Genomic DNA, 13,058 nt, shown 5'->3' on the forward strand with positions numbered 1-13,058 from the left:
CCACGAAATGTATGAACAAAAGAAACTGTGTGTGAAGTCATTAGGATTGCAATAGACACAACAGGACTGACACACACACAAAACCAGGGAAATGGGAAATGAAAAGTGAAGTCAATTACTTACATACCTTCTACTCCTTCACCCGCAAGCACACACCTTACTATGACCACAACTACCCTACATGATAGACTGTACCACAGACTTAACTCTGCCTCCCTTGGGATGCCAGCCTTCCTTCACCTGTTTAATCACTCTATTGAACAGAGCCATTTACCAAACTACCCTCTCCCAACACAACCAAACACTAAACACCTACAACTACTAGTGTTGGGGAAAAAATAATCTGCTAAAGGAGTGTGTGCAGAAGAGTAAAAACAAGGCAGAGTAAAGGTCCATGATGTATGGTAGCTGTGGTGATATTAAGGTGTGTGTTTGGGTGTGGTAGAGCAGATGGTATGTAGTTAAGTGGATTAATTTTTCACTTCCTTCCTTTTGTGGGGTTGTGTCAGGCATATTTTGCGTGTAGCTACCCAAACTGCTTCATAATGAAGTTTCTGTGTTTTGTAATAATAGCCAAGTGGCCATATGGAACAAAGGATCTCAAACCGGAGCAGTGAAGTGCTTGGATTTTCTCTGTAAAACCTGTGTATTTTACAGAGATCACTGGTTTTCCACAGGTTAGAAAACAGTTACTTGCCTTCACCGATGTGCGGGATTCTAACATTTCGTATGCTCTGCAGTTATGTCTGAAGAGTTAGGGAATAGATTTCATTGTACTTATAAAAACTCTCACTTGAACACGCCTCCCTACTGTTGGATGTAGGGAGCTTTATGTGCTCTCTTTCCCTCAAGGAGACACGGATTTGCATCCAGATTTGGATGCAAATGAAATAAACTTGGTTGTTTCAATTGAGCGCTGAGTAGGCATTTGATCACGTGATCAGACTACTGCACAGCTTGAAAAATCTGTAAGACTCTGCTCAGGAGAGCAACAATGGTGAATGAGCAAGGGTGTTTCAAATCAGGATTTTGCTCCACAGGTCAGATAATTATATCCATACTACTATATGCCTAACTCTAGCTAGTGAAAGCAGCTACCCCAATTTCATGGACGGAGAAATTCACTCCCAAGATATCATACTTCAGCAGATAGGCACCAAATAAATAAAGCTATTATTATTATTATTATAAAGTCAGAATACTTGCACGAGTGGGAAAACATAGATATTGTAAAAAATCTGATGCTCTGCAACTGCATGTTACATTTACCCTCCTCATGCGAAATCAATTACTTAAAAAGTGTTGATGTGGAATAAATATTTGAATGTGAATAAGCAACAGTTTCACATCAATCCGTATCTGATAAGTTGGCCAAATACAACACAAACAAACAAACAAAGCACTCCACAATTCAGGCAATCTGTACAAATGTATTCAGTGTGTTGTCTCCATCTAATACTTTGCTGGCATTTAAACAACACTGTCAAAAGTACTTTGTGAGTGAAACTGAACTTGCAGAACTACTTATTTTTAATGAATGATGCAACATGCATTTGCGTGCTGTTTTGAGTGCTGTACTGTATTTGATGAAGCATGAAGCAAACTTTCCAAGACAAAAAAAATATGAGTTGACTGATCAAGTCAGAGAGAAGACCCAAATTCTGTGGAGACTCTAAGACAGCTGTGCTTTACCTCTTGCAGCGTTTGGAATACGTTAGCGATATAGTAAGGATCCTTTCAAGTTTATATGTCAGCGGGAAAGGATTTTTTGAATGGATAAAGATATAGGGGAAGTGTAGCAGATGTGTTCATCTAAGCAACTCAAAATATCCAAGAGTGCAGTTATTTCACAGTCCCTAAAGTAATGATTCAGACGCTACACTCAAGGGTTTTTTATTTCCTTAATATAATCAACAAAACTAGACAATATACGATCCCATCTTCCTCTTTATACTGAATACAAATATTATCCTTAAAGAAGCGGGATCTTGACATGCATGACAAAGGATTCCCATCTCATGGGGCAGGTGATCACTCTTATAACTTTTCCAATGACCTAGTGCTGCCCAGTAGAGGTAGGGATCTGCTACATACAGGTTTAGTTGGATGCGAGGATATATCCACTTACTGTTGGTTGCATAACGTATGGCGGATGAGGCATCCACGAAGTACTCTGGACCTGCGTATCAAATAACTTTCGTTAGCACAAGATCTTTTAAACAGAGATCTCTTTTCTCAGTGAATTCAGTTGCAAGAATCCTTTGCACTTGTCACAATAACAACTAATAGTGAGCTAATTTCAGGAAGAACCTACGGGGAGACAAAATTCATTTATGTCTTGTAATCTTATTGACGTAGAAACTTTCAGATTCCATTCAGTAATGTTTCTGCCATGTTCAGGAGTCTGAAAGACAGCCACACTGTCTATGCTCCCCTGTTTTATCCAATGAAGTGTGTTATCCAACAGATGGTACAGTAGGTGCAAACTTTAAGTAAAATTTTCAAAAGCTCTTTAGTGCCATCGTGTTTGAGTCCTAGTTTCAAAAGTGACTTATGTACCTCAGAAAGTAATTTTGAAAGTCTCATTCAAAGCTTGGGAAAAGGGGATGCTAGGCAATTTAAGAGATTTTGAAAATTTTACCTTTTGTGCTGCCATTTGGAAGTTATCTCAGTAAGAGAACATCTGCTTGAAAAATTGTACATACACTTCAAGTTTAAGAATTCTGAGTTGTGGAGTAGAGTGAGGTTTAATTAATTTTACCTCTGGAGATCTGATTTTCAATCTCCTCTCCTGTACAAACTAAAATAATTTTGGTATCTCAATGTAGTGGTAGTATCCTGCAGACATTTTCTTCATCTAAAAAAAACCAACCCAACAACAACAACAAAATTTCCCAAATGTAGTTTTGCAAGTCTGGTGGAATTTTCTGAAGCAGGCATCAGGATTGGAAGAGCAGCGAGGCTGCAGGTCGGAACTGACTGGTATGGGGAAGAGCACATAACACTTGCACTGTACCTGATTAAAGTAAGTGCCAGAAGTTTCTCACTTTCATGACCATTAAATTCAACCATAAATATTTAAAGAAAACAACCCCAGATAACAGTGAAAATTATCTACCTCGGTAAGTTTTAGGGATATGTTTTGTGCATGGTTTCAACTCTGATGGCCTGACAAAAGTGTTCCTCACTATAATGTGGGAAAAACTCAATACTTTTGCTCCTCAAATTAATAATGGCTAGCTATATACTGGAGGTGTTCCACTCCAAAAATATTGCCCGCAAATAAATCTATGCAGCCATATTTTAACGTCACCTCAGAAAAGCCATCCTGCCAGAACAAGGATTTCACAATAGAAACTTGATATAGAAAAAGGAGGCCTGGACAGTAAAACTATTTTGGGGCCACTGGGAGGAGTTGGTGACAACAGAAACTCCAAAACACACAATGGGTGGGAGCCTGAAGACATCTATAAAAACTGTGTTCCCCCAATGTCTTGCTTTGCAGGGTGCTACTCAAGAGGAATGTGTGTTGTTAATGGAGGTCATTGAGGCAAGTACAGCTGAGAGCAAAAGGTCAAAACATGATCAAGAGAAACTAAATGACTAAAAAGGTGCATTCTTTAAAATTCGACCAATGAAAAGAAGCCATAATGACTAAACATCTCATTAAGCATGACAAACTTTTGCTAGTGTCAACTGGAAATGAAGCAAAATGCTGAGCACTTGAAAAACTGATTGAAATAGGACAAAAGCATGGTGGCTTTTATTACTTAGTGTAAAGAATCCAGAAAATACTTGATACCCTACACTAAGTGCTACTAAAAAAGCCTTGGTTTAAAGCATGAGTAAAGCGTGCAGGCACACACAATTTTCTGCTGTATACGTTTTGCCTTTGTCCACATCCAAAACATAATCATCAAGTGGCGGTACATACTGAGATGCATGCAAATCTGACATACCTGATATGTAGAAACAGGGGAAGCAGCAATGAATGGCGTGATAGATGTCTGTGGAATCATGCGGTTTGTTGCAATACTGTACGGTGAGGAATAAAATCTGGAAACAGAAAACAAAAGGAAGATTCTTGAGGCTCTTGATAGCCAGACTCCAATTAACTGATCCACTGCCACCACTGGGCAAAGACAATTATCTCTTTTTCTCTCCAAAACAGTAATAAAAAAGGATGATGTGGCTCTATGAATTTTGTCAGTTTTCTCCCTCCCGTTCAATTTCACTATCTAGACCATTTGCAGAAGACATCATTTTTTCCTCTACACCTACAGAAAGCATTAAGAAGCATAGAACTGTGGAAAACTCTCCTTCAGAAATGGAGAAAGCAGCTATTTGAAATGCAGTGGTGGTTGATTTTCCAGAGTACAATCCAGTATAGGAAAACTCCTCGGACCATTTCAAAGACACTGATATTGATCTCATTTATGCATACGGTAACTATTTTCTCTCAGATCTGAATAGTTCAGTGTTGATGATATTCCCTCAGTTTGCTTATTGAGGGATAGCTGCAATTACTGGACACACTGGTTAAGATTTTCATATCAATCTAGAAGAGGTAAATGCATCTCTTCCATTGAAATTAATCAAAGGTATGTGTCTAACTCCCCCAGTTGTATGCAGTATAGTTGTAGCAGTACCAGTCCCAGGATTGTAGAGGAACAAGATGGGCGAGGTAATATATTTTATTGGACCAACATTTGTTGGTGAGAGAGACAAGCTTCCCAGCCAAACAGAGCTCTTCTTCAGACCTGGGAAAGGTACCCCCAGCTTCACAGCTAAATGCAAGGTGGAACAGATTGTTCAGCACAAGTAATCAGCACATATTCAAGGTAGAGTGGCTGGTTAATACCTCTGCAGTTATAGTCAAAAAGAGGGTGTTAATGGGTTACAGATTGTTGTAATAAGCCATAAATCCAGTGTCTCTGTTCAATACATGATTTTTAATGTCTAGCAGAGTTATCAATTTAAGTTCCCAGCAGAGGTGACGCGTGGGTGGGAAGCATGTGGGGTCTAGTGCCCCCTCAGATTTCTGTGAGTGCTAAGCTGCCCTTGCAGGGCTTGCTCCACTCAGCCTGCTGGTGGGGAAGCAAGCCAGAAATGTGCAGAGGATTGGGGGGCTGTGGCTGGTTTGTTCCCTATCCCCGGCAGCCTGGCCCAGGCAGGGAGCAGAGCGGGAAGGCCGCCACTGCCTCCCCAGCTGGCCTCTCTCATGGACAGCCACTGCGCTGCGCAGAGTTAGTGATCTTGAATGCTCACCGTCAGCTGGTGCGAGAAGTGGTTCTATCCTGCCTCCTTTGCTCCCCACACACGGTTGCTGGGGAAGGTGCTGGGAGCAGATTCCCCCCGCTCAGCCTGAGTTAGGGGCACTGCCTGTGCCCCTCACCTCCCCTGCTGAGGTATCTGTGAGGACGTTGGAGCTCCGGGGAGACACTGTGGGTCTCCCTGGGCCAGGGGCACATGCTCCCTGCTCCTGTGCCCCCCACCCCAGGAGCTGGTGGGATTTGCTGCCCTGCCCCATGGAGGTCGGGCTGGAAGGTTCCTCCCAGAGCCAACGCATGGGGCGGTCACGTGCCCCCATTTTACGCTGTGCTCCCCACTATCAGCAGGCATGAATCGTCTCTGACTCCGGCGTGTCTTTTGAAAGTGTTGTGCGGGTTTCCTTTGAGGATGAGGACTGATAGGTCAGACACAGAGTGATTGCTTTGTGAAGAACATTCACCCACACGTGACAGGTTGTTTTTGTCTAACTACTTTTGCTATGCAATCTGTTCTTCCTTGCATTTAGCTGGGACGCTCGGAGTATCTTTCCCAGACTTGAAGAGCTCTGTGTGGTTCGAAAGTGTCTCTCTCTCACCAACAGAAGTTGATCCAATAAAAGATATTAACCTCACCCACCTTGTCTAGTCTCTAACTCCCCTAGACAGCTTTGGAAATCTCAACCTCTGATTTATTTTATTGTTTTTATTTCTACTTCAAGCCCATCACTTGAGGCATGCACTGGATATAAGTGGTGCATAGGATTTTGCAGAGACGCTTTCTGCAGAGGGGTGAATTAGAATGTATTCTCCCCCTTCCTCTGACATCTCTTCCACACTGAGGAAAGGAAATTAACAGTCGCCTTCCACAACAGCCATGCAACAAAACAACATTATCTTTTTTTACACTAGTACACTGCTATCAATCACTTTGACAAATCAGGATTTAATACTAATCACTCTATTTAATGTAGCAGATTCTGGATGAGGAATAAAATAAATCCCTGAGTCAGGAGAAACAGGAAAAGCAGGCTCCCTTGTTTGAACATTGGGAGAAAATGTCCAAATATAGTGGGGGAGAAGAGAAAAGAAAGTATCTGTTCTCAGTATTTCAAATAAGATTTTAAAATAGCAAGGGCAGCAAGCTGAACTCTGGAGAAAACATAGCAATAAATTGCCATTTTTAAGAATGTCTATATTGTCTGAGAGTGCTGCCCAGACAGCTGGTTTTAAAATGTCTCCATATAACATTTTACATGTATCCTATTTATGAGATAATGAAGGAGAAGACAGATGCATTTTTTGTTAAACTGTTGTTCAGCAGGGACCGAACAGATGCTGTTATTTAAAACCAAAGAATTTTTTGAATACATTTACCTGTGACATTAGCACAATGCACATGTTTTCCCTAGTCCTGTTAGAATGCTCTGCTGACCACAAGTGATCTGTTCCCAGTCAATGGCTAATCAGATTTCACTTTGGCCATGCTATTTTTTAGCGAATGTACTGAGGCAAGCTGTAGACCAGAAATGAAAACAGCAGAATTTACAGGAAACTCCATGGGGAACTAGAGAATAGAAATATAAATAAACCTCACAAGTAAAGAAAAACTGTAAAGGGGAAACCCTTTCAAGAAAACAATGCATTTTTGTTCTTACTGTTCTATTCCTATCCATCAAACATGGAATTATATTTCACTCTCTGGGAAGTTAAAACACTGCCACTCAAGGTAAGAGCTATCAGGTTGAAGACAGTTCAGGAGAGAAACAACATCCTATTTGATCCCCTAATGCTGATTTCCTGCTTAAGCCAATAACTCGATAGACAGCTAACCATTTCATTTTCAGCTTAGAGCTGCAGCTATGTGACTATTATATAAGCTTTTGGAATACACAGTCGGGTAATGGGAAAAATACATGCCTCTCAGCTCCCCGGCCAATGCCATTTATCTGTCATGGTCTGGAATGCTTTCAAACAGGTATCATCTAAAACAAATTATCAGGGCAGTCAGAGACATTCCTAACACATCCACACCAAAACACCATGGAAGAGAAAGGAGAGACTTCTGATAGAACAAACAACTTAATAGGAAAAACAAGCCTACAGTTGTACTGTAATTTTAATGACACTGGGCCATGCTCTGCAGTGGAAAGGGGTGGAGAAGTCTCTCATCCTTCTGGGGGAGAATTCCCTCAGTGAAGAAATTGAGCAAGTCAGCAGCAGGATGTCATAGAATCATAGAATATCAGGGTCGGAAGGGACCGCAGGAGATCATCCAGTCCAATCCCCTGCTCAAAGCATCTTCCGAAGCCCCCTCTGCAAGTCCAGGTGTAGACGGTATGCTGGGGGCAGAACCAGGGGCTGGAGGTCATGAGGGCATAGTAGACAAGGGCAATGCTCAATGGCATTGCTGCCCAAAGGCAGGTTGGCTTGGGGTGCCATAGATTAGACAGCTCCCTAGAGCAGCGAAAGTTGCAGCAGCCCAGAACTGGGAAGTAACTTAAAGCCACCTTAGACACCTCTTTCCCTGAGCTGTGAGTAATGCGCTGTCTCTCTTAGAGGCACCTCAGAAACATCCCACTCAAACTCCCTTACACCCATTCACTGATGCGTAAAGGAGTCTAAACTTGTGTAACCTACATGCTGTGGATCCCAAAGAAAGGGTAGGAGCGAAATGTAAAGAGCAGCTTACTCTGATGCACACTTTGCTATACTCTCCTGGCAGCTGCTTTTCTTGCTCTGCTTTTCTCTGTGGCCTCTTAGTTTTGGTGACACCACAAACTTCTTTAGACTTAACTTGAGGAGATGTGAGGTGACAGTTGCATTTTTGGTGAGTGTGAGACTGAATGCATACTTCTAATGGAATCTTGGAATCTTAGCTGCCAATGTATACACTGGAGTGGTGGTGGTGGTGGGGGCGCTGGCAGAAGGTATAAGTGACACCAGCTTTGACTCCTTTTTGGCCCTTCTAGACTCACCACTGAATTTGGTCCCCAAATCCACTGGCATTGGAAAGCACAGTACTTTACCAGAATTGTAGATTTTGAGGTAATCGACCTATATGTTCTGGGGTGCATTCTCAAAGACTGAGGCTTAGCCTCTCTTTCTGCAGGTGCAATTTGCACACACAAAATCATTTGCAGGTGCAAATCAGAATTACTGCAATCAAGTTGCTTTAGGTGCACATATCTCCAACTCAAAAACGAAGTGCAACAATGCAGCTGCAAATTTTGCAGTTGCAAACTGCACCTGCAAATTGGAGGCTGCTCTTTCGTTCAAAAAGAGAAAAAAAAGAAAAGGATCTTTTGTATGTGGATATTATGTGCACAGAGAAAACACATTCACCCACACACCTCGTTACAGGTAAGGAGAGATTTTATAAATCACCTTAATAGAACCATGTTCACAATAAGGGGATACCAAATATCTGGCACATAGGACAGGCAGTGCTCTGAGGGAAGTTTTTGTTGTCTAAGAGCTCACATATTTCACTCCTACCTCAAAAAAGCAAGTTGGATTGGGAGATTTGATTCTTTGTATGTCACTGCAAAAATGTCAATATGGTTACTATCCTACGGGAGAATGTGCAACCTTTTGCATAGAACATGCACAATGATAAAACCTTATTTGCGCAGAAATAAACACCATTTGCTCATGCCTCATGTCCACAGGCAGTACTGAAAAAGTCAGATCCATGAATAGCATCCTGGGGCTAACATAATGTAAGAGTATTACCAAGCATTATCACAGCAGCAAGTTTCCACTGCAATAAGCCACAGAGTCAGCTCTCAGATGGAAAACACCTCTCTTGAGTATCGAGCCCCTTGCTCTGCAAATCCATAGTATAGTCCCCCAGATATCAATATTAAACTGATACAGTACGCTGCAATCTTACACTCAAAACAGGACTAAAACCTCAGCAACATTTTAAATGAGTATGTTTACAATGCAAATAGAAGACTTTTGTACTCTCTTGTACAAGTGCATTAAACAACTAATAGTAATATAATGAATTGTAACACTGATAAGGTAGCACTACCTACTGCTCTCTGAAAAAAAATCCAAGTGCCTTTATAAATGCAGTTCAAGAAAGCCTGATTATAAGACAGAAAAGACAGAGAGAGATTGAGAGAGGAATAGAGCTTCTGCACCACAGTGTGCTGTGACTGGTACTTCAGATGTTCATATTGCATTGTTATGGTACGCTAAGGGCCTGATTCTCCACTCCATTACACCAGTTTTATGCTGGTGTAACTCCATTGATTTTAATGGAGTTCCACTGGCATAAAAACAGTGTAATGGAATGGAGAATCAAGCCCTATAACTTAATAGTCTCAATTGAGAATGATCCATTACTTTGTGGAAGAAACGACTTAGTTTTTGCTTTTGTTGAAAAGCTTCTCTTTTTTTTACTTCTGCTATGGACTTTAAAAGAAAATATACAATCCTACAGGTTTCAGAGTAGCAGCCGTGTTAGTCTGTATTCGCAAAAAGAAAAGGAGTACTACTGGCACCTTAGAGACTAACCACTTTATTTGAGCATGAGCTTTCGTGAGCTACAGCGCACTTCATTGGGAATGCATCCGATGAAGTGAGCTGTAGCTCACGAAAGCTTATACTCAGATAAATTTGTTAGTCTCTAAGGTGCCACAAGTACTCCTTTTCTTTACACAATCATACAGTAATCAAACTCACAGTACCATTCGGTGATCGGACTGAATCCCATTTTTGTCATCAGAAGAACACACAGCTCTTGAGTTAGTGTCCGAACTCTGTCCTTTTCTTAAGGTTTGGCTCTGCTGATAACTCAAAAGCAATACCATAACCTACACTCCAGCTCCTCCGTGAGCTTTCCAGGGCCACCTCTGTCCTAGCTGCCTCTCTCTACACAGCCACTCCCACCTTCCTCATATCCTGTGTGAAGTTAGTAAGTTGCACCTGCCAAAATGAATCAGCAGAAGTTCAGCAGCTTTACGCAGGATTCTAAGACTTGCTAACAGGTACGGTCAACCTTCTTAGGGGTTAGTTTTATCAGTAACTCAAATCTCATCCTAGGCTTCCTCCTTGAGCTTGGCTGGCCCTAGGTTTTCCCTCCTCCGTCCTCATGATCCTGTTGCCTCTCCTTTGAAAGCCACTCAACCTCTGTTGTAAGCTACGTGTTATTAATAAGCCACACCTCTCAAATAAATCAGCTGGATTTTACCATTTTTGTGCAGTGCTCCAGCACTTGTTAACCTGGGTCCCTTGAATAGGCCTGCCCAATCTTGCTACGAGCACAAGTATAATGTCTTGCTTTTGCAAGTACTGGAGTATATTCTCAACTTGATGTTCAGACTTTAGCTGCTCATCTCCCATTATTGCTAAAGAATTACACAACAAGAATACTCGTTACCTGAAAAATTGTGCTAAAATACAGTGTGTGATACAGTCCATCATACCTGAACATATTGAATCATATTTGTTCACCAGCCAAATATCAAGGTGCTCCAAACTTAAGCAGGCACAAATCCCATGAGCTAGTTTTTCATTGCACTTACCCATGACAGCAATGCAACAAAATACATACCATCAAATATGCAAGTATGCATGTGAAAAATGATACAGAATTGCATCCATATGAAGTATAGCAACTAATAGATGAATTGTGGGGGAGTTAAAAAGAAATAATTGAATCAAGGGATAGTGATGTTATTAAGGTGACAGTAGAGACATCTTATTTTTATGATATGTCTAGTACCCGAAGATGGAATACCTACTATATAATTCTCTGTGGGTCAACCATGGTTTTCTACATATTAATAAGTGCTTCTGATGACACTTCATTCATTCAGACTATTGCCATGTGAGCATTTTGAGTGAGACTTATATTAATCAAATTGAAAATGTAATGAGCCTCTAGAAAAAAAGAAAGGTCAAGAGCAGGAATCAATTGTTAATATTTGATAAAGCAGCCCTATATTGTTATTTATTTTATATTTTTCAAATAAAAGAACATTTAAAAAAATGAAAAACTGGAATTTTCCATTGGACACTGCATTGCAGAACACATTTTTTTTCCCCAAAAAGCAACCATCTTCAAGCAACTGGGCAATCCAAATGCCTGAATGGTATTGGGTCCTCTGTGATACAAATAATGTGTGGATTTGAAATAACTTTCACTATAACATGACTGAATTTTACAGATCATCATAGAATTAAACATAAAAGGATGTTAGTCACTTTGAGTCAATGAAATTACAATTCCCAGTATGTTCATGTCACTGATACATAGAAATTATTTTTAATTAAAAACCAATTGTTTTGATGATACACTAGTGGATTATGAACTTTGATGATTTTATTTCAAACATGGCCAACAGGGTGCTACCAGCTGAAAAGTGCACAGTACCACAGAGAACAAGTCAGGAAAGAAATGGATTTGTTCAAGAAAGAAAGAGATTTCCACACAGGACCAGAACTAAAAACACCAGAGTTCAAATCAGGGTTCTGAAAAATCTCCCTTTGGGGTCTTGGGTAAGTAACTTTATTGGCCTGCCTTATCATCTTCATCCCCAAAATGAAAATCTACCTTGGAGGGATGCCATTTGTAAAGTTGAGTGAAGTTGAAAAGTGTTAATTATTATCATCGATTTGTTTTCCAATATTTGGAATGTTTGTTTTTAAACATCTAAGCTATGCTCTAAGAAATACTGAAAAACAAAACAAGAGTTTCTAATGTTTCATATCTTTTTCCCTTCATGGGAGACAGATCCAAGATGATAGTCGCTAAAGTGCTTGTATGGAATTTAGTGAGGTCTACCAAGACTCATAAATTTCCCACACTTTTAACTGATGATAATGTAGAATGCAATTATTACAATCAACATCTCTTTGGTTAAGCAGGCACTGTGAAATATTTTAGATGCAAAACACAACCTATTTTAAAACCATCATAATCTAGCTGGAAATTTTAAACCCAACAAATAATAGCAGGTGTTATCAGGTGATCAGATAGTTAATGACTGAAGTAGGCAGGCACATTTCAAAAATTGCACCTTCAATTATTTGTCTCAGGGAGTTGTGGGTGAAAAATGAAGGTGAGCATAGTTTATAAGTCTAGCCTAAATCTCTTTTGCTCAAAAACTTATCTAAGGCTTTGTCTTCAGCCTTTTTATTCAGGCAATGCTGTGACAGCAATCCAGCTAGCAGAAGGAACTCAGATTAAGGAACAATCTTAGTACGCAAACCATGCTGGCATTCTCAATAATTATTTTAACTAAAATGAAGTCAATAAAGGGGAAAAAACAGTGTTTGCCAAATGGAGATGGAAACTATTCGGAAAAGAAACTTCTTGTTTAAGTAGATATTACGCACAACAGAGAATAAAAACAAAAATGGAAACTATGAAATGTACTTGCCATTGCACACCGACATAGCTTATAAAAGGATTATTAGATGAATTTGCTTCTGAATGAGTTTCACTGCAGGAAGAGAAACTGGAAAGAGAGCCCTGCAAATAATTTTTAAAAGGAATTGAACAGCATATGTTACTTACCCATTCTGTATAGCAGCTGTTGGATCATAGGTCAAAGCCATGCCAGCCTGCACATAGTTAGGGGAAAAAAGAGATTTTTACTCTAGCTGTAGACAAAATGGCATTAAACATTCTTTTACAATTCCATTTAACATGCATTCAGTTTTGATGTACAGTGACTTAAGTCCACAAAGAAAGCTAAAATTTCTCACAGTAGTTTGGAAAGTCTGGTTACCTTCCTTGACAGAGATTTCCCCAGCCTATTGGTTGGGCTAGTA

General features: G+C 40.3%; 1 protein-coding gene across 5 annotated transcripts in view; it reads right to left on the reverse strand.

The window, feature by feature from the left end:
* The window catches only part of RBMS3 (RNA binding motif single stranded interacting protein 3), a 918,866-nt gene that overhangs the window by 70,512 nt on the left and 835,296 nt on the right, over positions 1–13,058 (reverse strand). For all 5 annotated transcript variants that reach the window (XM_073333376.2, XM_073333378.1, XM_073333385.1 and 2 more), the window contains 3 exons: positions 12,802–12,848; positions 3,960–4,056; positions 2,129–2,179 (listed from right to left, as the gene is read on the reverse strand). In XM_073333376.2, the coding sequence (XP_073189477.1) occupies positions 2,129–2,179; positions 3,960–4,056; positions 12,802–12,848 (195 nt within the window). The remainder of the gene's footprint in view (positions 1–2,128; positions 2,180–3,959; positions 4,057–12,801; positions 12,849–13,058) is intronic.

Source organism: Lepidochelys kempii, chromosome 2 (assembly GCF_965140285.1).
Source record: "Lepidochelys kempii isolate rLepKem1 chromosome 2, rLepKem1.hap1, whole genome shotgun sequence".
Lineage (NCBI taxonomy): Eukaryota > Metazoa > Chordata > Testudines > Cheloniidae > Lepidochelys > Lepidochelys kempii.